General features: G+C 45.9%; 2 protein-coding genes across 9 annotated transcripts in view; one reads left to right on the top strand and one right to left on the bottom strand.

The window, feature by feature from the left end:
• CSAD (cysteine sulfinic acid decarboxylase) overlaps positions 1-27,959 on the top strand; it is a 742,174-nt gene that overhangs the window by 29,470 nt on the left and 684,745 nt on the right. The gene's annotated exons all lie outside the window — the stretch shown is intronic.
• COL2A1 (collagen type II alpha 1 chain) overlaps positions 1-27,959 on the bottom strand; it is a 99,389-nt gene that overhangs the window by 54,369 nt on the left and 17,061 nt on the right. For all 8 annotated transcript variants that reach the window (XM_083427281.1, XM_083427283.1, XM_083427282.1 and 5 more), the window contains 11 exons: positions 25,224-25,268; positions 25,050-25,103; positions 18,071-18,124; positions 16,397-16,450; positions 14,559-14,612; positions 14,409-14,462; positions 12,360-12,404; positions 10,994-11,047; positions 4,774-4,818; positions 4,297-4,350; positions 446-544 (listed from right to left, as the gene is read on the bottom strand). In XM_083427281.1, coding sequence (XP_083283407.1) covers positions 446-544; positions 4,297-4,350; positions 4,774-4,818; positions 10,994-11,047; positions 12,360-12,404; positions 14,409-14,462; positions 14,559-14,612; positions 16,397-16,450; positions 18,071-18,124; positions 25,050-25,103; positions 25,224-25,268 — 612 coding nt within the window. The remainder of the gene's footprint in view (positions 1-445; positions 545-4,296; positions 4,351-4,773; positions 4,819-10,993; positions 11,048-12,359; positions 12,405-14,408; positions 14,463-14,558; positions 14,613-16,396; positions 16,451-18,070; positions 18,125-25,049; positions 25,104-25,223; positions 25,269-27,959) is intronic.

Here is a 27,959-nt window from a genome sequence, read left to right as displayed (position 1 = left end):
GCGTCTTGCGGCGGCCCGGAAGTAACGGAACGGGTTACTTCCGGGTTTCGCCACTCGCGCAGACGCGCAAAATGACATCACACGCATGCACAGAAGCGGCGAATCTCGACCAGGGTGTGCGCAGACACACAGACACGGGTTGCCTTCTTTTCAGGTTGCAAACGGGCCTCTGGAATGGATCCCGTTCGCAACCAGAGGTGCCACTGTAATGCTTTTGGGTATAGCCATGGTTTACACTTTGGCCATGCCCAGTTTGACCCACAGCTTCTGAAGGGCTGACCATGGGTCAATATGGCCCTCAGCTTGAGAAAGGTTAGCCACCTTTGAGTTAGGGGGCCTCAGAAGGAAAACATGTGGTAGTCTTTTAATGATATCCTAATAGAGCTTAACCATCTCCATGCCCCCCTGGAAATTCTGGTTCTCGCTGGAAGAAACAGGTACTTACAGGAGCTCCCGCTGGTCCAGGGGAGCCGGGGGTTCCGGATTCACCACGAGAGCCTTGGGCGCCCTCAGGGCCACGAGCGCCAGTGGGGCCAGCTTCACCCTGCACAAATATGAGAAGGAACATTAAGAGGTCAAAGGGAAACATGACAAAGCATCCACTAGGATGCCACAAGAAGTAGACCCGGATGCTTCATAACTTATGGTGACCGTCAAAATGCTGGGCTATTGTCCAAGAAGCCTGCCTAACGCTCTCAGTCTTTGAGCTATGTGTCCTTGGGGCCTGACACTTTCTTTTCCACCTTTCTGCATTTCTAGATTTTGCATTAGGACTCCATATTAATGGGGAGTGGGGCATGTTCTAGTTATCTCCCGCTCTGACTACTGCAATGCGCTCTATGTGGGGCTACCTTTGAAGGTGACCCGGAAACTACAACTAATCCAGAATGCAGCAGCCAGACTGGTGACTGGGAGCGGCCGCCGAGACCATATAACACCGGTCTTGAAAGACCTACACTGGCTTGGCTCTCAGTACGTTTCCGAGCACAATTCAAAGTGTTGGAGCTGACATTTAAAGCCTTAAACGGCCTCGGTCCAGTATACCTGAAGGAGTGTCTCCACCTTCCTCGTTCTGCCCGGACACTGAGGTCCAGCTCCGAGGGCCTTCTGGCGGTTCCCTCGCTACGAGAAGCCAAGTTACAGGGAACCAGGCAGAGGGCCTTCTCGGTAGTGGCACCCGCCCTGTGGAACGCCCTCCCATCAGATGTCAAAGATACCAAACTTTTAGAAGACATCTGAAGGCAGACCTGTTTAGGGAAGCTATTAATGTTTAATAGGTTATTGTATTTTAGTGTTCTGTTGGAAGCCGCCCAGAGTGGCTGGGGAAACCCAGCCAGATGGGCGGGGTATAAATAATAAATATTATTATCATCATCATCATTATTATTATTATGGGGAGCCGGTTTTAAGTGGCCACCACTACATGCTATCTCTTGCTATTGTTACAACGATGAAGAGTTCACTGAACTGTACAGAAGAAGGACAGCTCCTTCCTTTACTTTTCACTCTATTTATTTTTATTTTGTTCAGTATTGATTCCTGCCTTAGGTGCTCTCAGAAGCACCCTCTGTGAAAACAGCTATTCCTTATGGAACACTTGTGCTCTGCTCTTTCTCTTGCTGTGCGCATCTTACTAATGCGCTACCCTCCTCTTCAGAAGGCTCCCCACATCATCTTTTTATAATGAGGACGCTGATTATGATTGAAGGCCCGCTGTCAGATATCCCACAAATGGCCTCATTCCCCCTCTCCCCTACCGCCACTTCACTGTCTGGTTACCATAGAAACCAGTCCTCAGGGAGATTAGCAACCCAAACCCATTCTCACCAGTAGTAATGGGAATTCCCAAAGGACTCTCTCTCCCATCTCCCTCTTGTCCACCTTACCCTAAAAGGCCCCACCATTAAGGAAACCCGATATGCTGTCTGGAGATTTTGAAGCGCATAGCACTCGTGCCACAGACAGAGGAGAAACACAGCAGCCCCCCCCCCCCCCCCGCTTGACTTGACCCTTTGGACAAAACCTGAGCTCCTTCCACGACCATGGCAAAATGCAATCGGAATTTGACTGCCAAGATATCTCTTGCCCAGGTGGCATTTCAACCAAGAAGGGCTTCAAACGTCATCAAAACAAGCGCTGCTAGGTGCTAGGCCAAGGGTAGGCAAACTAAGGCCCTGGGACCAGATACGGCCCAATCGCCTTCTAAATCCGGCCCGTGGACGGTCCGGGAATCAGCGTGTTTTTACATGAGTAGAATGTGTGCTTTTATTTAAAAAGCATCTCTGGGTTATTTGTGGGGCCTGCTTGGTGTTTTTACATGAGTAGAATGTGTCCTTTTATTTAAAATGCATCTCTGGGTTATTTGTGGGGCATAGGAATTCGTTCACTTCTCCCAAAAAATATAGTCCGGCCCACCACATGGTCTGAGGAAAGGTGGACCGGCCACAGCTGAAAAAGATTGCTGAACCCTGTGCTATGTGCTCTCATTACTTAAATCAGCCGGTGTGGCTTCTTGTAACATTTGAAGGGGAGCGTGCACAGGCAAAAAAAAAAACACAGAAAGAAGAATAAGAACAAATAATACAATAAACACCGCCAGCTGAATGTGGGAGTGACGAGGCATTCAGTTGCCAACGTTTCTTTGATAACATCCAAGACCAGATATATTCCTTGTATGTCCTCAAATCAAAGTCAATCATGGGCAAGAGAGGCCAGGGGGGACTTCTCAACATGTTTGTCAGACCACATGTGACTTATTATGGAAGCTTACTAGTTCCACATATTGTCGAAGGTAAAGGTAGAGGGACCCCTGACCGTTAAGTCCAGACGCGGACGACTCTAGGGTTGTGGCGCTCATCTCGCTTTACTGGCCGAGGGAGCCAAAATTTGTCCGCAGACAGTTTTTCCGGGTCATGTGGCCAGCATGACTAAGCTGCTTCTGGCGAACGAGAGCAGCACATGGAAACACCGTTTACCTTCCCGCTGGAGCAGTACCTATTTATCTACTTGCACTTTGGCGTGCTTTCAAAGTGCTAGGTTGGCAGGAGCTGGGAGCTCACCCCGTCACGGGGCTTCGAACCGCCGACCTTCTGATCGGCAAACCCTAGGCTCAGTGGTTTAGACCACTGCGCCACCCGTGTCCCTGATACATATTGACTACTATTGACTACTCTGTAGTAAATACAGTCCTGTGTAAGGAAAGCAGAGGAACAACAGAAATCCCTTTGCAAGAAGAAGTGACTTTTAACACATCAGTTTAGGTTGCAAACCTACACATATACACCTGAGTTTGTCCCACTGAACTCAGTGTAGATATGCATATGGTTGCATATGGTTGTGCTTTTCATCATTAATATACCTGAGCCTTTAAGCTGTGCTGAGAATCTTCCTCCCTTCCAACCCAAAGCTCTTCTTGCTCCTAAAGTACTCTGAAATGGCGCCCCTGCTCCTAGTTTAAAGCAATATACAAGCATTTTGCCTTCAGGGAATTAACAAACTTTACACTAGCCCCCATCTCAAATGGTTTCACTAATAGCAGAATGGTATTTCTGACAGCCTTGGAAATTACACAGCCCTCTGGGCATGATGCACATAGACCCTGTGTGATTTCCTTGCAATGGGTTTGTTTTGGGGTCACTGGGTTTTCCCTATTTTCACAGCGCTAAATAATGGTTCACAAAAAAAGTAGGTAAATCTCCAGGGAATGATGGATTAGAAGCCTAAACTGCTTCAGTGTAATTCAGTTTTCTGTCGAGGTGGAAGCAATGCATTCGAAGAACAATTCACACATGCCATTTTTCAAAGGGATCTGCAGGCAGTTAATCTGTCAAGATTTAACAAGACGAGTGCAAACAGGAGTGTTGTTTTAGGAATACACTTTCTGCAACATTACTCCTATAACTTGTGCTTCTCTCCACATACTCAGCTTTCGTTTTACTTCACAATTGCCTATATGTTGATTTCTATCCAGGCCTTTCCCAGACCTTCTGAAACTCCTTTTCCTAGTCTCCTTTCCTCTCACACAGATGTTCACAGACATGTATCCACAGGCTGCTTTTTCTTGGGGGCTGTCAATCTTTCCACCTTCTCCTTACTTTGCAGGCAGGCAGACCTGACGAAAGGCTTCAGGCCTCTTTCCAAAGCGATAAAAGGAGCAAAATACTCGGTGGGCTCTGGGAGGAGAGCCTTTCACAGTTGCTTAGAAAAAGAGGTGTGTGTGTGTGTGTGTGTGTGTGTGTGTGTCATAACAAGCCAGTGGCTGCAAACACACTCATTCGGCCTTGAAGTGCTACTTACCTTTGCACCTGGTGCACCTGGGAAACCTGGAGATCCAGCGGGGCCGACAGGTCCCTGAAAAAAAGAGAAAAGGGTTTGAGAAAAGGAGGACAGAGTTATTTTAATTATGTAGCCTCCATAGCTTTCATGACAGCCATACAAGTTATGCAATGGCCCCTTATGCCTGAAAGTCTTTTGCAGAACGTATACATGCCAGCTGTCTTTTGCCTCCCCCCCCCTTTTTTTTTGTAAAGTCTATGTCTTTTTTTACAAAAAAGAAAAAAAGACACAGAATTTAGGGGAGAACAGGAATTCTTTTTTTAAAAAAATAAGAATTTTAGAACTATTTAGTATTTCAGTAATAACATATCCAATTCGTAAGTTTCTATTTTAGCAGGAAAAAACCTAAAAACAAATGCATGTTCAGAAATCTTTTAAAAAGCAATTTATAATCTTTTAAAAAGCAATTTATAATCCTTCAAAAAGCAATTTACTTACGGGTGGACCAGCTGGACCAGGGAGACCATCGTTACCACGAGCACCCTGTGGGGACAAAGAGATCATGAGTCAGAAAAGTAAGTGTTATCAAATAGCATTGCAGCTGTGCTCCCAATTATGCCACCAAATGGAATTGGAGCCCTGGGTAAATCTATCTTGTAGAACATATAGAAGCCACTGCATAGGACTGTATCAGGAGACATAAATGCACTAACTAGTCTGCTGCTGTGAAAACAACCAAGAGTCTTTGGTCACCTTAAGGACTGATATGTATTATGCAGAGAGCTTTGTGGACTGGACTCCAGATGTATGAAATGGAATCCTCAGGTGGCAGGTTTACACAAACATGAGCATAAAGGGGTGAAATATGTAGGAGTTAAATGGCAATGGAATTAAAAAAGGACATTTTTTGACGATTCAATCAGAGCTTGAACAGAATGTTTTCTGGTGTTAACACGCATATAAACAAACACAAGTTTACATGTGTTTATAATGCAGGAAAAACATAACTGAAAGCAAATCAAAGTGACAAAATACAAAAATCAAAACATAAATCCAGAAATAAAATAATAGAGTAAAGGGGTACAGGCCCCACTAACCATCAAAGGTGTGGCAAAGAATTATAGGTGCCAATTAAGCACATTTTTTAGAATAGTGCCTGCAGTCACCTCTGGTGAATGAGCATCAGAAAAGGCTTTGCGTTGTGCATAAAAAGGTAAAGGGACCCCTGACCATTAGGTCCAGTCGTGACCGACTCTGGGGTTGCAGCGCTCATCTCACTTTATTGGCCGAGGGAGCCGGCTTACAGCTTCCGGGTCATGTGGCCAGCATGACTAAGTCGCTTCTGGCAAACCAGAGCAGCACACAGAAACGCCGTTTACCTTCCCGCCGGAGCGGTACCTATTTATCTACTTGCACTTTGACGTGCTTTCAGATTGCTAGGTTGGCAGGAGCAGGTACCGAGCAATGGGAGCTCACCCCATTGCGGGGATTCGAATTGCCAACCTTCTGATCGGCAATCCTAGGCTCTGTGGTTTAACCAACAGCGCCACCCGCGTCCCTCCAGCTAAAGTTACTACCTTCCCAATTCACCAGGAATTTATGCAGTGTTTCACTGCAAGCATCAACCTGGTGGGTTTATTCCCACCTCCATGGTCTGTGGCTGCATTTCCCCCCACTGCCCCTTAGTTTAATGCAGAACAAAGTCAAGTTCCAGCAATCTAGAGTAGGGGGAGAAGGAGGTGAAGGATAGCAAGACAAGCCTACCTGCCACCACCTGTCCTGTTCATAAGACAGAGAACCAATGCGGGCAATGGAGGATGAGTTTGCTGCCATGACATTTGCAACCCTGCGCTCACTTGCAGGGAACGGCAGGATACAAACGTAATAAACAAATAACTGCATGCATGTGATGAAGTTTTAGGTCTTTTTTCTATGACAGAGCCCTCTTGGTCGAGATACAACATGATGGGATAGTTAAGGTAAAGGGACCCCTGACCATTAGGTCCAGTCGTGGCCGACTCTGGGGTTGCGGCGCTCATCTTGCTTTATTGGCCGAGGGAGCCGGTGTACAGCTTCCACGTCATGTGGCCAGCATGACTAAGCCGCTTCTGGTGAACCAGAGCAGCGCACGGAAACGCTGTTTACCTTCCCGCCGGAGTGGTACCTATTTATCTACTTGCAGTTTGACGTGCTTTTGAACTGCTAGGTTGGCAGGAGCAGGGACCGAGCAAAGGGAGCTCACCCCATTGCGGGGATTCGAACCACCAACCTTCTGATTGGCAATCCTAGGCTCTGTGGTTTAACCCACAGCGCCACCTGCGTCCCTTCGATGGGATAGTTAATGTGGCATAATTCTTCCTATGGAAAAGCTTTGCTAGAAATTAAATCTGTGACTCACACTGCTTACTCAGATGTTCAAGATAACTTTTGTCTGCACACAGAAGCTTTTCACTCCCGCCCCTGCTGTGCCTGTTTCAAGAACCACTTTTGAGCTCCCCCTCCCCAATGAAGTTACAAACAGACAGAAATAGCTTGTCAAACAGTGCACAAGGCTGCTATTTGGAGTGGGGGGAGGAGAGAACAGCTTCACTGCATATAGGAAGTTGGCTATGTGTATTCCTCTGGATTAATGCCATTTTTATGTGAGACCCAACACAACAGGAGCAGACATCCACTCAGGCAACAGGCCATCTCCTTCCTCTCCTCCTCTCTGCAGCCCCCTCCACCACTAAATTGTAATTGGATAAATTGTTTTCCTCTTCCCCACTAATTGGAGTCTGGCTGACACTTTGAGGCAGAAAGGGGAGCCGATTCCTTCTAATGGGTGCTCACTGAATATGTTTAGAGTTGCTAAGTTAAACCTGGTTACTTCAAGGCTGTTTAACCGTCTTCGTTACTTTATCTCCTTAATTCTCTCAACTATCTGAATCTGTAAGGAATATGAAGACTGGATCTTTGAGCTAAAACGCTCCCGCTGAGCTTCACAGCCAGCCCTATGGGGGCTTTGACATTTGTTCAATAAACAGCCAGAGGGAATTTCACGCTAGGTTTATTACAGTATCAAGTGAAGGCTGAAATCTCTGGAGATGTAGAATGGAATGCTGGAAATAGGCCCAGGCACGATGTCTCTGGCTTGCTAGTTTGCTAAACTGAGCACAGTCATGCCTGTTAGCTTTGCTTCACAAAAGACCCAGGTTCAAATAGCCATGCAACCGCACAGTTTATGGGTTGACACAGGATCAGTAATTAACTCTCAGCCTGATCTATCATGCAGAGTAGCTGGGAGAATAAAATGAGGGAAGCCGTGTAGGACACAACTCCCTGAGCTTCTTGAAGCGCAGGACAAAAGCAAAGTGAATCAACGAACATGTGGATGTTCACATAGTTTTGCTAAGGAGGGTGGGACACAACAGTGGATGGCTGCGCTACTCACCTGACCTCCCACCAACTGGGTCGCTGCTGCATACCAGGATGGAGAGGGGGACGTAGCAGCAAGGTCAGCACAGGGCTAACATGCTGGCAAGACAGCAAGATTGGCTTAGGAGTGTTTGCACCGCACTGACCTCGCCACCCTCTTGCTCCTCTTGATCCCAGTACAGTGGTACCTCGGGTTAAGTACTTAATTCATTCTGGAGGCCTGTTCTTAACCTGAAACTGCTCTTAACCTGAAGCACCACTTTAGCTAATGGGGCCTCCTGCTGCCACCGCAAAGTTATTAACCAGATGTAATATTTCTGGGTTAGCGGAGTCTGTAACCTGAAGCGTATGTAACCTGAGCTACCACTGTATGTAGTAGCGACTCAGCTGGAGGGAGGTCAGGTGAGCAGCACGAAACACTACCGGTGTGATATTCCTCAGCATCCACATTTCCCCCCATGATCCAATCAATACACTAATCTTTCCAGTTTAGCCAAACCCCCTGAATTTTGAATCTGAGCATCTAAACCAGAGTTTCCCAAGCTTGGATCTCCAGCTGTTGCCGGACTACAACTCCTATCACCTCTAGCTAGCAGGACCAGTGCTCAGGGATGATAGGAGTTGTAGTCCAGCAACAGCCAGAGACCCAAGTTTGGGAAACTCTGGTCTAAACATGGCCTCTAGGGTTGTGACCTCTCTTATACCTGATGCTGAACTTTAGATTTACAGTGGAAGTAAGTGGGAGAAGAGGCAGCCACAGTTCCTTCTGCTTCCTCTTCCACTTCCTGGCACTGTATGGCATTGTGCATATGGCACACCTACAGATTTGAGGAACTGTCTGGGTGACAGAATCATGCAACATATGGGCAGGAGGAGCTGTTTCGGCTCCTGCCTTAGCCACTCAGCTGACCTCCAGTCCGTCATGTTATTACTGCTTATCCGGAGCTGGGGAGGGAGGGGCGAGGTAGCAACGAGGTCAGCACGGCGGAAGCTCACCAATAGGAGCACCAGATGGGCTCTGCCGGTGCACTTGCACTGCGCTGATCTCACCACCACCACCACCTCATCCATCACCCTCTCCCCACTCCCAAAGTAAGCAGCAGCAACATCACCAATCAGAGGTCAAGTGAGCGGGACATAGCTCAATTGGTAGAGCATGGGATTCTTAATCCTGGGGTTGTGGGTTCGAGCCCCATGTTGGGCAAAAAGATTCCTGCATTGGAGGGGGTTGGACTAGATGGCCCTCGTGGTCCCTTCCAACTCTACAATTCTATGAGTGGAGGCTCCCTGCCACACTATCCGCTCCACCTGATGCCCAGGTTACAAGGTTTAGTGTTATTTATTTAATAGTCCAAAAATCTCTAAATGGTGTAGCATGTAAAAAAACAAGCTATATACTAGTAAAACAAAAATGCAAGCTAAAACCAATCAAATAGCAATATAAAAAAACATAAAAGCACATGGCAATGAATAAAATAGAAATTCAGAAGGCTTGGGTCTGGTCTTATGACTCAGGGAAAAAATAAATTGACACAAGACATCTGAAGCCACTGGTGTCTGCTGCTTCACATATGGCAGAGGAAAGGCCATTCCACAGTACAGGGGTAACAGCAGAAAATACCTGCTTTTCAGTCTGATTTCCTATGATATTCTGTAGAGTGTAGAATTTTTCCAGATGATCTAAGTCAATGATGGCCAAACTTGGCCCTCCAACTGTTTTTTGGGACTACAACTCCCATCATCCTTAGCTAACAGGACCAGTGGTCAGGGATGATGGGAATCGTAGTCCCAAAACAGCTGGAGGGCCAAGTTTGGCCATCACTGATCTAAGTGGTCTGACAGTCTTTGACTTAACATATAAAGTTCTGAATAACTCAGGACAATATGATGAACGTGGCCCAATAGCTGGCCGGTGTCCAAGGCATACAAAAAGTTGCACCTCAGCACAGGTGTAATATGTGTGCGCCCAAGTGCTCCAATCAATAACCTGGTCTCAGGTTTCTGAATCAGCTGCAGCTTCTGGACCAACCCCAAGGTGGCAACTCCAGTTTACTTCCTACCCTTTGAAAAGCATTAGCAGTTTCCTACAACTTTACAGCATGAATGGGGAACCTGTGAACCTTCAAATGTTGTTGGACTCTGGCTCCCATCAGCCCCAGCTAGCAAGGTCGAGGGTCAGGGATGATGGGAGTTGTAGTCCAAGGGCCACAGTTCCCCACCGCTGCTTCTATTTGCATAGGGGAAAAGATCCCATTTAAGCAAATGCAAGTTTCTCTGCAAAGCAAACAGCAGCTATGTGGATGGGGACATTCCGGATTGGGACCCCAGCAGGGGGCAAAGGGTTAAAGCCCCCCAATTCCCATGCTAGATCCCCACCACCATGTTCACAGCCATTTGTGTGGAAGAAATTCTGCACTTAACAAAACAAAAGTTGGGTCCCCCCCCCCCTGCAGCAAGCTGGATTCAAACTAGACATTAGCCCCATTCGGTGCTACTAATCAGAGGCTGCTTTCTGCTTCTCTCCTCCACGGTCAACATAATAAAGCAGGCCATGTCCTTTAGGGAGATGCCCACTGCCATCTTCCGTGAGATGCCCACTGCAGTAAAAATCAGCTGGCTGGCGGGCAAAAGACCATTACCATGCATCTTAGGGCACAGCAACTTAAACAGCCTTTGCCAACTCATGCCCTCCAGGCATTGGAGACTAGTCCATTAGGCAAATGGGGCACTGCCCCACCAACCTTGGCCCTGGCTTTCTGTTTCCTCCTCCTTAGTCGTCAGAGTTGCTGTAGCAGAACTCAGCAGGGAGGTGGATGGGGAGGAAACTACAGCTAACTGACTCTGCCTGCCGCTGGCTATAGAATCATAGAATCATAGAATCAGAGTTGGAAGAGACCACAAGGGCCATCGAGTCCAACCTCCTGCCAAGCAGGAAACACCATCAGAGCACTCCTGACATATGGTTACCTTGGAACATTTTATTTACTTTTCTTAACATTTCTATAGCGCCTCCTACTGTTGGCCTCCTTGCCTTCTGCCCTACCAGGCCCAATAGCCACCAGCTACCTCTGCCTCCAGATGTTCAACAACCAAAAGCCACAGCAAGTATACTGAAAAGGGCAAAGAAATCTCATGCCATCATTACTTTTACGGAAACGTGGTAGGCCATGGCAAATGGGGTGGGGGGGTCGCAAGGGGCAGGAGGTTTTCCACTGAAGTCACGGGTGTGTACATTTTTCCTGCACTAGCAACATTTCCAAGATACAGGACTTGCAGCGTTCAAATTAATGCAGATACTTACCGCAGCACCAGATGGGCCAGGACGTCCTCTCTCGCCTGGAAGACCACGGGGACCCTGGGGAAAAACAACAACAAATGTGAGAAGGGCATCATCATCACATCCTAATTTTCCAGAGTGCAGACTTCTGAGTGCGAAGGAACCTAAGGTAAAGGTAAAGGGACCTCTGACCATTAGGTCCAGTCGTACCCGACTCTGGGGTTGCGGCACTCATCTCGCTTTATTGGCCCAGGGAGCCGGCGTACAGCTTCCGGGTCATGTGGCCAGCATGACTAAGCCGCTTCTGGCGAACCAGAGCAGCACACAGAAACACCGTTTACCTTCCCGCCGGAGTGGTACCTATTTATCTACTTGCACTTTGACGTGCTTTCGAACTGCTAGGTTGGCAGGAGCAGGGAGCGAGCAACAGGAGCTCACCCCGTTGCGGGGATTCGAACCACCAACCTTCTGATCGGCAAATCCTAGGCTCTGTGGTTTAACCCACACCTACTTTTCAACATTATGGCTAGTGAAATGCTCATCAGCACGACAGTGTGGTGTAACAGTTAAAAGGGTTGCAGTAGGGTCTAGTGGTAAAAGGTAAAGGTAAAGGACCCCTGACAGTTAAGTCCAGTCGCGAATGACTCTGGGGTTGCGTGCTCATCTTGCTCTATAGGCTGAGGGAGCCAGCGTTTGTCCGCAGACAGTTTTTCCGGATGATGTGGCCAGCATGACTAAGCCGCTTCTGGCGAAACCAGAGCAGCGCAAGGAAACGCCATTTACCTTCCCGCCGAATGAGTGTGGAGTCACATGTGAAGCTGGCACAATTCACCACGAATTCCAGGGAGGTCTTGAATATGTACATTTAAGTTGCACAAACTCTCAGGACTATTTCCAAGCACAATTCAAAGTGTTGGTGCTGACCTTTAAAGCCCTAAACGGCCTCGGCCCAGTATACCTGAAGAAGCTTCTCCACCCCCATCATTCAGCCCGGACACTGAGGTCCAGCCCCAAGGGCCTTCTGGTGGTTCCCTCACTGCGAGAAGCCAAGTTACAGGGAATCAGGCAGGGGGCCTTCTTGGTAGTGGCGCCTGCCCTGTGGAACGCCCTCCCATCAGATGTCAAGGAAATAAACAACTATCTGACTTTTAGAAGACATCTAAAGGCAGCACTGTTTAGAGAAGTTTTTGATGTTTGATGTTGTCGCTTTATTATTAATAATATTCTGTTGGGAGCCACCCAGAGTGGCTGGGGAAACCCAGCCAGGTGGGCGGGGCATAAATCATCATCATCATCATCATCATTCAAATACAAATAGGCAATGCCCACCCTGCAGGGCTAAGAGTGCTGTTATTACTGATTAAAAATAAGTTGAGCAGTGGATACTCACCATCGGACCAGGTGACCCAGCTTCTCCGGCAGCGCCAGCTTCACCCTAGTGTAAGAGAGACCATGGTAATTATGGAAGCGAAACTTGTCTTTGCTACCAAACTCCACACCTGTGTGGATCAGGGGTGGGAGATGAGACTCTGAAGGAGCTTCCAAATGACCTCTTCATTCTGATTTGTTTGTGATGACAACACAGTTTCTTTAATGAGCATTCGTCGTGGTTTGTTGGCAACCTGAATTTGCTGGTCTGCGTTTGAAAACAGTGATGGTGTGGAAGTGCCCTGGATGCTGTGGAAACAATTCTCATTGCCATTCCACTTCGTTAAACACTAGAGGGCACTCCACTAGCACATACAGTGGTACCTTGGTTCTCAAACTTAATACATTCTGGACTCTCAAAACTTTTCGAAAACCAAGGCACAGCTTCCAATTGGCCGCAGGAGCTTCCTGCACCCAAGCGGAAGCCACAGAAGCCGTGTTGGGTGTTTGGCTTCCGAAAAACGTTCACAAACTGGAACACTCACTTCCGGGTTTGCGGCGTTCAGGAGCCGATTTGTTCAGCAACTAAGCGGTTCGAGAACCAAGGTACCACTGTACAACTGTATCAATGGCAAACAGTTGCCTACAGATGCATCTCAACTGGCAACCCCATTTATGGCAGAAAGGCAGAGGTGGAATAGAGTGGGATGAACTATTGCTGCCAAAGAGGAGGCTGCACAACTCACAACTAAGGAGCCTACTCAGTTTCATCACCTATGGTGTTATGTACTGAAGTTCTCACCCTGGGCCAGCAGGGGGATACTGTAGATAGTTATGCAAATGAAGGATCGAAAAGTGACGTTCAGTGATTGGATAGTTTTGTATGCAAATGAAGGATCGAAAAGTGACGTTCAGTGATTGGCTAGTTTTAGAAAATGGCAACAGTTGCATTGTTCTGGAGCTCTATATAAGCAGGCTGACTGAGCTCCTCAGCCTAGTTCTGTTCTGGCATCTGAATAAAGAAGAGCTGTTTAAAGAATCGCTGGGTCGTTTGACATGTTTGCCCACAACTTAACACATACAAAGCCGAGTGCAAAGTCCTCCAAGTTCTTGTGATACTTGCTGGCTGCAGAAAGGGAAGACCTCTAGATGCCATGCAATGAAATGAGCATCTACTATAAAAAGTGGAAAGGTCCTAAGTTACAGTTAGGAATCCTCATACAGCTTCTCCCACTCCTTGTCTTAGGCTCCTAGACATGGGGGGGGGGGGCGCAGGGGGCTTCCAGGTAGACTAGGAAGCTTAGAGATATCATGTGCAGTGGGCATCCATGATGCCACAACAGCAGTTAGCAAAAGAGATACCAGTTGGCGGAGACAAGGGTAGTGATAGACTACGGCTGTTCATTGCTCTTAAATACTGCGTGCTTAATTACTACAGGAAAACAGCAATCTGCTAATTATGCACTTGGGTGCTAAGAGAACATGGTCATTTTCAGCATCCGCTTTCTTGGGTGCTGCTGAAAACCGAAACAGCTCCCTGCTTTGAAAATCCTGCTCTCTTTGGATTGCACCGTTTTATCCCTGGAGAATGGATTTTTAACACAAAGCGTTTTCTTTTCCTGACACATCTAGATCAATTGGTCTACCTGTCATGATTTCTTTTTTTTGGGGGGGGGGGAATACAGTGTAATTTCCTTTGAAAAGTCTACAGGGAAATTTTAAAACTGTACACTGTAAATTCACTTAAGAACTGTTCATTTCACCCTGGCAAGCAAATTTACATTGGTTTTGATGTGCAGGACTTCTGTTTTAAAGGAATATAAGCTCTCAGTCAGCTTAAACTGCACACCTTGAATTTGCAAAGCTGTGATTGAATCCCACCTGAAAATAGTGATAGCCTGGAAGCGCCTACAGTCTGAAACTTGGTAAGGGGGCGTTGACTGGAAGTTACTTGAGGCTGCAAAGAGACCTTGACAATATTTAGAAGAACTAAAACGGTATTCATTGGTTGGGGTGGAAGGCATGGGAAAGCCATAGGTGCCCATGGCTACTAAAATCTAATGTCCCTCACCTTAGCACCTGCAGCGCCAGCTTCTCCCTTGGAACCATCTAATCCAGGATAACCCTAGAAAGAGAGAGGAAATCATGAAGAAGTTTCATTGCATATCCTTGGCAGAGACTTTTACTAAAAATCCAGCCTATTTAATGCTTGCATACTTACTCTGTGACCTTTTACGCCGGGAAGACCGGGGGTCCCAGGGAAACCTCGAGCACCCTAAGAGTCAACGAGAGATCAGTTCAGGTAAATAAATAAAGTTTCTCAAACAGATGCTGATAACTGCACAAAAGCTGGAATACTGAACAGCTCACTGCAGAAGCTAAAGGGCCAAGTTTCTGGCCTATCAGCCATTTACATTGAAGGAAGACCTATCCAAAAGGCATACATGGATAAGTCTGCACTAGAGTATGGAAACAGGAAGCAAAACCAACTTGTTCGTGTTAAGCTGTGGCTTCTTTAGCCCTTTATTCCATCTCTATCTATACTCAGAATGTAAAGCTCTCTGTTCCCCATCAGTTACTCCCACTTTTCAGCAGGCTTTGACTCAGTGACCCTCTTAAATGGGAAGGCAAGCAAAATTGCTGACATCATAATGCCAATTCATGACACCTGTACTGACTGCCAAGTTTCAAGCATGCCCTAACCTTTTCTCCACACACAGCCCAGTCTCAAATTAATACCATCTGCAGATAGGTTTGTGCAATTCCACACTAGTCACAGAATTTAGAATTTTGTTTTAAACCAAGCTTCCTACGGCTGCAAACATAGGCTTCGAAGATATATAGATATTTGCTGTTGCAATTTGTATACAAAAGTCCAAATATATATGGTGTAGAACAGATCAGATAAAATTGCCAAACAAAACAAAAATGTTAAAAAGTATACAATTTAAACCTCAGAGAACAAAACTGTGGGCCTTATTTTAATGGTAATAGCTAAAAAAAAAATGCAGCCTTTGCTGTCACCAGCTTATCTTGTTCCTCCAGGAGAAAAGTTACCGTATTTTTTGCTCTATAAGACTCATTTTTCCCTTCTAAAAAGTAAGGGAAAATGTGTGTGCGTCTTATGGAGCAAATGCAGGCTGCGCAGCTATCCCAGAAGCCAGAACAGCAAAAGGGATTGCTGCTTTCACTGCACAGCGATCCCTCTTGCTGTTCTGGCTTCTGACATTCAGAATATTTTTTTCTTATTTTCCTCCTCCAAAAACTAGGTGCGTCTTGTGGTCTGCTGTGTCTTACAGAGCGAAAAATATGGTACTTAATACCCCAGGTGAGATAATAACAGTGGGGTGATTAACCCTTTACGCAAGTCTCTGTATGCAGAGCAAAATAACTGTATGCAGACCAATGTTTCTTTTAAAACATGTTTCTTATGGCTTCAGAGTTGGGCTTCAAAGTGCTCAGGCAATGATGGCAAGGAAGAGTTTTCTAGGGATCAGGGAGCAGAGTTTCAATGGCTAGCAGAAGCAGAATAAAATTCATAAAAACGTAAAATAAACATTGATTTATTTAATTTGAATAACGTAGACAGATTGGAGAATTTAGTTTTTAATGAGATACAGAATTTGGTCTTGTGGGTCTTAATGTTGCTTAACACTGATAATTTTGTTTGCAATCCGTTTCTAAATGCAATAAAAGTCTTGGTCACCAGCATGTGGCAAGGAGCTACAGGAGTGAGTTATTCTCTGGCTCTCTAAACAACCTGAGAGCCAGGGTGGTTTCAAAGTTAAATTCAGCAGTGACTCCCACATCTATCCAGTAGCCTAAGCCAGAAATCCAACGTACTATTTTTATTTTTAATCAAGGCGGAGGAGAATCCTGAAATTCTAAGCTCATTTTCAGGAAGAGTAAGGAGACCCCTTCATCCAAAACCACAGAATATTTCCTCCAAAACTGTGACTGTTTATGTCAACTAAATGTACTCTCAGAATAAAAGTGCATTCTGCTGCATTTCTTTATCCGGTTGTTTAGATATCTGAGATATGCTGGACAAAGCCATACCTGAGGCCCAGGTGGCCCACGCTCTCCCGATTTGCCAGGTTTGCCAGATTCACCCTGAAAGAGACAAAAGTGATCAAGTGGTTAAAACATACCCTTTAAGAAAAGGATGACATTTATACAAAAGTCAAGGTCAGAAGAAGACATCAAATTTGAATAACTTAAAGCTGCTGTGTTAACTCCATGGTACTTCCTAGTTTGCTGTTCTGTCTCCAACAAAAACGCCGCAAACCCAGAAGTGAGTGTTCCGGTTTGCGAACGTTCTTTGGAACCCAAACGTATAATGCGGCTTCCGATTGGCTGGAGGAACCTCCTGCAGCCAATCGGAAGCCACGCCTTGCTTTCCAAACATTTTGCAAGTCAAACGGACTTCAAATGGTTGTTATGATGAAAGATGCAGCCCAAGAACATCTTGGGACACCAGGCTGAACAGGGAACTTTTGGCCCTTCAGCTCCCATCAGCCTTGACTATCGGCCATGCTTGCGGGGGCTGATGGGAGATGTAGTTCAGCAGCCTCTGGAGGGCAAAAAAGGTTCTCTGCCCCTGACATAATAGTAGATTAGAAATCTGCATTAAAAATAGGTAAAGGTAAAGGGACCCCTGACCATTAGGTCCAGTTGTGACCGACTCTGGGGTTGTGGCACTCATCTCGCTTTATTGGCCGAGGGAGGCGGCATACAGCCAGCATGACTAAGCCGCTTCTGGCGAACCAGAGCAGCGCACGGAAACGCCGGTTACCTTCCCGCCGGAGCGGTACCTATTTATCTACTTGCACTTTGACGTGCCTTCGAACTGCTAGGTTGGCAGGAGCAGGGACTGAGCAACAGGAGCTCACCCCGTCGTGGGGATTTGAACCGCCGACCTTCTGATCTGCAATTCCTAGGCTCTGTGGTTTAACCCACAGTGCCACCCGCGTCCATTAAAAATAGTTGGTTCAAATAAACGATATAAGTAAAAAACTCCCTACTTAGCAGCAGCTACCCAACAAAACCCACAAGAAAACAGCACAAGTAGTTTCAGTTCTTTTGTTTTATATCTCCCTTGACATATATCCCCCCCGCCCAAAGCTGCCCTTCTAGATTTAGATTTACCCTGGTCAAATCACCTTCAGTAACTCAGGCAACAAAATATAACCTTCTCATTACAGTAAAAAGCCCCCAATCCTGTTACAAAGGGCATGCCCATTTTATACCGGTTTAACAAGCCCTTCAAAGAATCCTTGGAATTGTAGTCTGAAGAGAATGCTGAGAAGTCTGTAAGAAATTACAAGCCCTGTATCACAGAACTACAGCTCCCAGAATTCCCAACTATGAAGCAATGACTGTTAAACCATTTTAAATCTGTAGTGTTTCTTTTCCTCAGGTTTTTTAAAATACTTTTGCAAACCTTGAGTTTTCCTTCTTGGTACCTTTCCTCTTGTGTGCAGAATGTGCTATTTTGGCTGTATATTAGGACCCACATTCTGAGAATGACTTCCATATTAGCCTGAGTGATTGTGTGTGTGTGTTAGTTAGAGGATGAGACATAAACACTCTGTGCCTTAAAACGTCAACTGTTTTGTATTTCACTTTAGCATTAACTTTTGCAGCAAACTCCTCAGTTCTGCTATGTATGTGCTAAGCTGCTCAAGTCTACCAACATCATGATGGGCAGATGTCAAGAGATAGGATACTCACATCATCGCCAGGTTTTCCGGGTGGCCCAGGTGGCCCACGGGGACCCATTGGACCCTAGAGAGAGGGGGAGGGAAAGCAAAATATATTAGAAGTCTGAGATACAGCCTCTTGTATATTCTTCGCCACCTGCTGACACCCGTTAGTGGCTAGGGAGTCTTAACAAGGTGAATATGTTGACAGTATACGTAGGGATCCATCCTTTCTGTAACTGTGGACTCCCCAATTCACAGATTATTTGAAAAGTAATTATGAACAGATTATGCTAGTAGGTTTGCAAGAGGAGGAGAAGAAGAAGAAGAAGAAGAAGAAGAAGAAGAAGAAGAAGAGTTTGGATTTGATATCCCGCCTTTCACTCCCTTTAAGGAGTCTCAAAGCGGCTAACATTCTCCTTTCCCTTCCTCCCCCACAACAAACACTGTGTGAGGTGAGTGGGGCTGAGAGACTTCAAAGAAGTGTGATTGGCCCAAGGTCACCCAGCAGCTGCATGTGGAGGAGCGGGGAATCGAACCCGGTTCACCAGATTATGAGTCTACCGCTCTTAACCACTACACCACACAAAAAGAGGTTTTGTAAGGTGAATTATTTGAAATATTGCAAAAAAGACAATGAGGAGAATTGTTAGTTAAAGATAATTAAAGGTAATATAAAATTAAGAAATGCATAATAAGCGATAGGAATGGAAAATCATCAGAGGGTTGACCAAAAATTATTGTATAAGATGAGAAGTTTTGTTGTATGAATGATAATTAATATGTTAAAAACTAATAAAAATGTATTTTAAAAAAAGAGAGATTTCCATTACATGTGGCTGCTAATACACCACTGCAAAGTTCAGGAATGGGCCACCCTTTTGGGGGGTTCAAGAGCCACATTCCCTTGGGGAAAGAGTTCAGGAGGCAGGCAGAACACTTCATTCATCTCCCTCACTTTTCATTCATATATTCATTCTCTTCCATTCATTATATTCCTCAGCAGGCAGAGCAAAGGATCCAAAGCGTGTCATTTGCCAACCCATGGCAAAGCTGATGGTCAGTTCCAGTGGCCAACAGCACAGGTCAGAAACTTGAGGAAGCTTCTAAAAGAAGGCACCATATGCCTTTTGCTTCACCCCCACCCTTAACTAGGACTTCTAGTTATCATATTGCATTCACAATTAGAATGACAAAAGCGTTTTTTTCCCCTTCGCACACATGCAGTGCATCCCTGTTAGGGAACTAATCTCAATTTCATGACTGGCAAAAGGCAGTGCTTGTGCAAATAAACCATGGTTTAGTGTTATTTGCACAAGCAAGACAGATGTGCCGTGAGCCTTGGGCTCACGACTGCCCCTTCTCCTCCTCCCATACAGCTCATTTCAGTTCCCACAAGACCTGAATTGTTGCATACAAGCCAGGGACTGCGGCTGAAAACAAACCTGGTAAGTTTCAAAACAACCCAGGCATTGTAGGAATCAGAAAACTAAACCCTACCAGACTCCTCCTCCCAGCAACATGGGAGGACCAGAGGGAAGGCTGCAGTAGTGTAGGTAGCCAGGGCCAGGGTGGGGGAGCAGTCTGTACCGGGCCGGGCTGGGCAGGGGAACCACATAGGGAACCACGTAGATCTTTAGGGTGGCACGGGGATCTGTACTGCAGCACGGTGGCTGCTGTGCATCAGGTTATGGATTCTAGGGTAGCAGGGGAGCTTGAAATTGGTGGCTGCCCTGAAAAAAGGTGGAGATTAAGGAGAAAAGGTGAGATTAAGGCTCACGGCAACTCCTTACAACTTAATGCATAAAGCACTCAACAGTGATTTAACAGAACATGCAACAAGGCCCCTGGCATGCAGGATGCGCAGATAATATTCCTGAGAAGCACTGATATGAAGTACAGTTAAGGTGTATTTTAATTACACCCCAGACAGTTAGAATATGCTTTTTAAAAATTGGCAAAAGTCAACTTCGGCAGCTCCTGAGTCTCACACACACAACACACTGGTTAAAGAGGGCTCATTGCTGCACTCTTTTTTCCACGAGCCTCCAAAAACTCTGAAATCATAGTTCTAGCCACCAGCAGAAATCAGCCCAATATAAACATTTTACTATTTTACTATTCTACCCTATCCCACCAGATAGAATCATTGGTCAGTCTGGACTCCTTTGGGAGCAAGGGCGGGATACAAAATTAATAAAGAAAGAAATACCTTGCTATTTCAGGTATGGCACCAGATTGTGGAATGGTCTCCCACAGGAGGACATGCCTTCATCCCCATTTTTTAGACAAAGGCTGAAAATGATGCTGTTTCAAGAAGACATCTTTAAAGGTCTTTAACTTGTGCCCTACTTCACAGCTGATTTTGCTATTGCTTTAAACTGCCATTCCCGATGCTTGGTTTTGTTCTTTAGTGTGTCATTTTATTGCTTGCTTTTTCCTCAAATGAAGTTTATAAAGCCACTTTGAAGATATGTTAATCTCACTTATATCCAACTCTCTCCATTAAGATGTACCCAAAGTGGCTTAAAAGCGTTCAGAAAAAGTAAACAGTAGCTTTATTTTATTTTTGAAAAGAAAAATCCAGATAATCAGTAATGTAGTAATGCCTATTCAAAAGTACTAGGTGAGGGAAGAGTTAATAATTGTAGGAGTTGTTTTTTGCATTAATGATAAGAAAACTGACAATTTTTGGAGGCTCAAGGCCTTAATTATGTTTTATAGTAAAATACACAGTTAGATTCCACTACTATGTGTCACTGTCTGTTCTTACTGAAGCTTGATGACACCACACACACACACACACACAGACAGCTGCCACTCAAGGTGGTATTTGATAAAAATTCATTAAAACAGTCATCCCACCAAAAAAATCCCCAATTTTGTAAACAACAAGGTATGAAAGAGCCACAAACAGCTAAGAATAAACACAAACTTAAGAACAAGCAAATCAGATGGTTGCTGCCAAAAGCAATCTGAAATAAAGTTTTCAAAAACTTTATCCATCTTTCTAAAAGCACAAAGGCCAAAAGCCTACCTAGTAGTTCATCCTGTTTCTACTGCGGCCAACCAGATGCCTCTGGGAATCCCACAGGCAGGACATGAGGGCATACTCATGACGGATCAGGGTTCATAAGCCTTCCTACCTAACATACTGTCCAGACAAGGTGCCACCACAAAGAAGGCCTATCTATTTGTTACCTTGCCAGTTTCCTTTCTGAACTGCTAGTGTACTCAGACAGGACCTCATCAGGTAAAAAGGGCACACCAGAGAATATATCTATATCTATACCAGGCATGGCCAAACTTGGCCCTCCAGATGTTTTGGGACTACAACTCCCATCATCCCTAGCTAGCAGGACCAGTGGTCAGGGATGATGGAGAATAGTAATCCCAAAACACCTAGAGGGCCAAGTTTGGCCATGCCTGATCTATACAAAGTGACCTGTAAGTTATCCAATACATAGGCAAAATGTCACATAGCACATCTTCAGCGTCAGAGACAGCTGCTTCACACTTTGCATGGTACAGTACTGGAGAATCCCAGTTGGCAAACAGATGGTGGTAGCACCTGCTCTGGACAGTATGTAATAGATTCCCAGCAATTAAGAAATGCTCTTTATCAAGGTGTGGGGAAGAAATCTAGGGCAGAAAATCCCACAAGTGCCTCTTCCCCTTCCTTGATAGTAAAAATGCAATAATAGCACCGTTATGTAACAACTTGCTGCTGTTTTGCAACACCCCACATCTGCCCCACACTGCCTAATGATAGGGCCGGCCCTGACTAGATGTGATGCTCAACACAGAGCTGCTGATCGAAGCAGCAGCGTCACATCAAGTTCCATCGCTGTGACAAAAGTCAGATAGTAGATGGCACAGTGAGGCCGCTCATCCCTGACCTCCCTCTGATTGTGCAGTTACTGCATGCTGAGATGGAGAGGGCTGGGGCAACTGTGAGGTCAGTGTAGTGCAAATGTGCTGGTAAAGGCAATCCAGCGCTCCTGCCAGCGCATCTGCACTGCGCTGACCACACCAGTGCCTCAACCCCACCCATCTTCACCACAGTAGGCAGCACATCGTACCATCGCTACTGAGACTCACCCATGTATTCTCCCTACACTTCTCCACCCCAGGAGTGGCAACCAGGAATATTGAGTGTAACAGGGAGATAAAGGTAAAGGTACCCCCGACCGTTAGGTCCAGTCGCAGACGACTCTGGGGTTGCGGCGCTCATCTTGCCCTATAGGCCAAGGGAGCCGGCGTTTGTCCGCAGACAGCTTCTGGTCAGCGTGACTAAGCCGCTTCTGGTGAACCAGAGCAGCGCACGGAAACGCTGTTTACCTTCCCCCGGAGCGGTACCTATTTATCTACTTGCACTTGACGTGCTTTCGAACTGCTAGGTGGGCAGGAGCTGGGACCGAATAATGGGAGCTCACCAATGAACAATGGGCATCTCACCTCGCAGGGATTCGAACCGCCAACCTTCTGATTGGCAAGCCCTAGGCTCTATGGTTTAGACCACAGCGCCACCTGCGTCCCTTAACAGGGAGATAGCACAATACAGATTTGCTTTAAAATGCAAATGGAGATGAACTTCTTCCTCATCCTTATACAAAGCTGACATAGTAGTAGACACATGTCAAGGATCACTTCTTGTTCCTGCACATCAGGCTGTCTCCCACCACAACATTGTTCTCATATGCAATGTAGAAATACATTAGAACTCTGGGTTAATTGTAGGACACCACAGACTTCCTACAGAAACCACTATCTATTGACGCTCTCCCAGAAAACAATCTCCTAGCAACTATAGATGTACTAGCCCTGTGGACCAACATCCCACTCAGAGATAGACGGAGGGTCACAATCCACAATGATACAGAATAACTGCTTTGTCTATTCCCTTATGCCAACAAGTTCGTAGGCCAACTTGGAACCTTTTAAGCTGCTCTTTGCTTCCTAAGCTACATCAATGACATTTTAATCTGCTGGATCCGTGGGAAGAATGCTCATGAACAATTTCCACCCCTTTCTACACCTGAGCCTGGAAACTACTAAAACAGGAAACCCACTCTGCAGTCCTCACAATGCTGGACACCTAAGTCCACTGGTCGTTGCACATAAGTGGCCAGCTACTACCCTGAGCACACCATATGGTTAACAGTGGTGGGCCAAGTCCTAGGGTTCAAGTACATTTGCTGCAGTCAATCAAAGCCTCTCACCTGGTGGATATATTCAGGTAGGAGCTATTGTCTTTGTTTGTTACTATGGCATGTATTTTTGTGTTTTTACATTGCAAACTGCCCTGTGATTCTCGGATGAAGGTCGGTATGAAAATTTAGCAAGTGATGATGATAACAACAATAATATTCTTTAAATTAGAATACATTTCCAATGAGAACATTGATTAAAAAACAGCAACAGGCTGGCACCAGGGTCATGAGCCATGCTGAGCCACATGCCTTAGGTGGCAGATCAGAAGGGAACCAGATCATACACAGATCAGCCATCATATGTCTACCTGGCTAGCTTTCCAGTAGGGCTGGGCGATATATCGTCCAAAACTGGTTCGAAGTCCATATTGCGATATCTGTTTTATAACATTTGACCTGGCAATATAACATGAATCACGATGTGTGTGTGCTATGTACAAATCACAACGTGGGGAAAACTGTGAAGCCAGCCAATGCCTCTACATAGTTCCATCCTTATTTCAGACACTGTGATATATCAGTATATTGGGATGTTTAGCTGGTGATATATCACGATGTTGAAAACCAGATATCTCTCTATTGCCCATCCACAGCTGGTGGGACCCCTGTGGGGCTCTCCAGAACATCTGTCCTGGTCTGTCCTCAGAGTGAGGCACCGTGGGTATGATGGACTGTGATGAGAGAGGCAGTACCTTCAATATCAGAGGCAACATTCCTCTCCATACCAGTTTCTGTGAATCACAAGTGGGGAAGAGTGTCATGCTTCCCAACCTTAGGTCTCCAGCTGTTTTTGGACTACGACTCCCATCATCCCTAGCTAGGGATGATGGGAAAGCCATTTCCCGTTCTCGGGGGGAGATGACGTTGCGGGCTGGGAGCAAGCCCTCCCCACGCGTGTGGGGTGGGATAGCCCCTGCGCCATTGGTTGGTCCTCAGCCACGTCATCCCTAGGCCGTCCAATCCGGACAGTCCGTGGGCGTGGCACGGGCTATTTAAACTGCCCATGACCGAGCACTTGTTCCTTTTCTCCCTGCTCAGTCAGTTCTGTAGTCCAAAAGCAGCTGGACACCCAAAGTTGGGAACAACTGCTATAGAGGCATCTGGTTGTCCACTGCGAGAATAGGATGCTGGACTAGGTGGGGTTTAAACCTGAACAAACATGGCTCTTCTTATCTTTTTTATGTTCCTCTCCAATCCACTAAAACCCCATCATGTCCACCCTTAGTCATTCTCCCACAACTGAAAAGCTGCAAAGTCTCTCCATGGGATAACTGTTGAAGAAGAAGAAGAAGAAGAAGAAGAAGAAGAAGAAGAAGAAGAAGAGTTTGGATTTGATATCCCGCCTTTCACTCCCCTTCAGGAGTCTCAAAGCAGCTAACATTCTCTTTTCCCTTCCTCCCCCACAACAAACACTCTGTGAGGTGAGTGGGGCTGAGAGACTTCAAAGAAGTGTGACTGGCCCAAGGTCACCCAGCAGCTGCATGTGGAGGAGCGGAGACGCGAACCCGGTTCCCCAGATTATGAGTCCACCGCTCTTAACCACTACACCACACTGGCACTTAGACCTGACTTCAACTGCAAAGCTCAATAAATCTTTTCAGTTTGCTCGTGCCCTTACTTTTTGAGAACCCCTAAGCTAAGAGCTTTTGATTGATACTTTATAGACAGGCTTTCTCAGGACGTTGAGGATCCCAGAAGTAAAGAGGGGATTTGCAGGTGCATCGTGGCAAGAGGGAAAGGAGGAAAACACGAGAGCATGAATTGTGCCACAAACATGCGCACTTCCTAGATACTCACGCCAGTACCAGGTTCACCAGGTTCACCAGGGCTGCCTTGAAATCCTTGAGGGCCCTGAAAAGAAGAGCACAGATACATAGTGGTCCCCTTGGGAAATTCTTCCGTCTGCCTCATTTTTTTTCTTCCAAACATGAGAGATCACCCAAAAAAGAGTTGAAAGGTTTTGATACTTACAGGAGATCCTGGAGGTCCCGGAGGGCCTCGTGGTCCCATAGGTCCCTATAATAGAAAAAAAAAAATTTAAATTAAGCAATCGTTACCCTCCCAAAAAGAAAGGAAGATACAATCTCAGCACAAGAGATACACTAGGCCCTGGCTGTACAGGCATTAAGAACCAGAGCAGGGCTTCTTCAATGGCCGCTTCTTCTTTAATTCTCCCTCTCTTTCTTTGTAGCATCCAGGGCTATTTGTATTTATAGAAGTCATTCGGCGGTGAAAACACACACACACACTCGCTTTCCCTTGGAAACTGTCCATGTTTACTAAGCCCGAATTTCATTTACTGCTTGCCAAGAAATGCTAGAGAGTAGAAATTTCCTGCTGGAAGTCTTGTGGGATCTTGAAGAACAGTAGCTGCTGTCTGTCTTTGCATACTTCAGCTCTCGGTCCAAGTGCAACAGTGACCCGGCCCCTTAAAACAAATCTCTCTATTACTTCCCTGTCCATAATCATCTGTTTCAACTCTTTTGGCACATGGCTTGGGAAGTTCTGGCAAGCGATGCAAAGGCCCGTAGACCTTTTCTCTCTCTCTCTCTCTCTCTCTCTCTCTTTAGAAGTCAGCCTTTCCGTTAAAGCAGCTTGCTTGAACAATCTTGGAATAGCAGGTCAACAAACGTTTATAAAGTAAGTTAGGCAATAAAATTAATTGATAATGAAAAGAAACGTGGTTTTCTGGAACTCTGGGTACAAAGGAAGGTGGTGGCGATGAGATTTGATGGCATCACTCTGGCTTAACATCAGGAATGCATTGGACTCTATGGGCTTCAATAAAACTATGCTGGTTGAGGTGCTGCAAGAAAAAGCTATAGCTCCTTTGGGCCAAATGCAGCTATGCTGGTGACTCAGCTACCCTATTTTAAGGGGACAGAAACAGTCCCAGTATTATTGCAGTGCAGGGATGAGGAACAAGTGGCCCTGCAGATGTTGCTGGACTACAACTCCCATCATCCCTGACCATTGACCATGCTGTTTGGTGCTGATGGCTGTGGGAGTCCAACAACAATCCAGAGGGTCACAAGTTTCCCCTTCCCTATTGTAATGTATTATTTTATGCAAACCATCTTGAGCATCCTTCTGAAAGTATCCGAAGAGATTTTTTAAAAATAAATTTTAAAAATCAAATAATAATAAAATGTTATCTAGCTATCTATCGATAGATCTATACACACGGTGTCAGTGTTCATAGAATCATAGAGTTGGAAGAGACCACAAGGGCCATTGAGTCCAACCCCCTGCCAAGCAGGAAACACCATCAGAGCACTCCTGACATATGGTTACCTTGGAACATTTTATTTACTTTTCTTAACATTTATATATCCCACTTTCCTTCCATCACAGAACCCAAGGCACTGTACATGGGGCTCGTATGACCAAACCTAAGTGGTGGCCTCAGGTGGCTTCAAATTGTACCTTGGGAGAGCCTAAATGGTACATGGGGTGTCTGCTTGTCTGTTTTGCTGTAGCTTTCAGTCAGAGAAACTAACATGGGCTATAAAACACTCTGAATGTCTGGATCAGAGGTGAGGAATCAAACACACACAGCACCATACCAGATCTACAAATTTAGGGCCATTTGGAAGAGCTCCTGTAACATTTACTCATTGGAAGTCCCACCACTTCCAACCCCAAAATGTGCTAAGGATTATGGCCCAGGTGTACATCATACCTAGTTCTCAAGATGGCTGAACTCTGACTGGTCTCACTGATGTCTTTCGTAATTTCTCTATTTTGTTCTGCAAAATGCATCTTCTGTCAAGCATTTTCTAATGTAAAATGAGGCTCTTGGCCTAGCCTACAGCACATATCCCTCACAGGTTTAACTGAAAGCAGGTGTGGCGGTTAAGTGTGCTGGACTAGGATCAGGTTCAAATCCACACATGGCCATAAAGATCACAGGTGACCTTGAGGGTTGTGGCTGAGGTTAAAATAGAGGGGAGAGGCATGTATGCTACCTTGAGCTCCTTAGAGGAACAGTGGGATAGAAATGTAGTAATTAACATAAATATAATATCCACTAGTAGTTGGTCACATTCCAACAATCAAATGTTGTCTTAAAAAGCCAATATTATGAATAAGTCTCAGACACCGGCATAAGGCAGGAAGCTGCAGTCAACCACAGCTTCCTACTACATCTGAACGAGGAAACTGGGCTTAACGGCTTTCACACAAGCCAAAATGTAAAGCCATCATTCGAAGATGGTTTCTGAAGCCTGGCTAGCTTGGAAGTCATTAACCGTAGTCCTGCCTTGGACATGACCTGAAGCTATGCTTATCTATAGCTTCTTGTTTCATCACTCTCGCGAAGGAAGGAGTGACACGGCTGTGTGCAGGTCCCTGAAGCTCACACCTATCTCAGTTTACTAGGCCAATCTCTGATCAACTGAACGTGACAATTCCAGCTCCCCAGAATAGACTGGCTCCAAGGGTAGCATTTGCGAAGTTTACAGGACCAATAGATGATCCACCATTAGCGCTACTCAACAGTGCCACCATTTTGTATGGGGCAGCCACCCAAGAAGCCCCAAGGCACCCACCATTTTCAGGCTAAGGCCCAATGAAGCCCTGGGTCTCGCCTGAGAGCCTCAAAACCCTGTAGGTGGGCACTGTCTGCAGAGAACCTAGGAAAATACCATTGTGCGAGCGGAGCTAGAAGTCTCTTAACAGACCGTTCTCACCATCACTAAACTACAA

This window comes from Podarcis tiliguerta (genome assembly GCF_965153285.1).
Source record: "Podarcis tiliguerta genome assembly, chromosome: 2".
NCBI lineage: Eukaryota > Metazoa > Chordata > Lepidosauria > Squamata > Lacertidae > Podarcis > Podarcis tiliguerta.
Note: the sequence above shows the minus strand (reverse complement) of the source record. Positions and strands in the feature narration are given on the sequence as shown.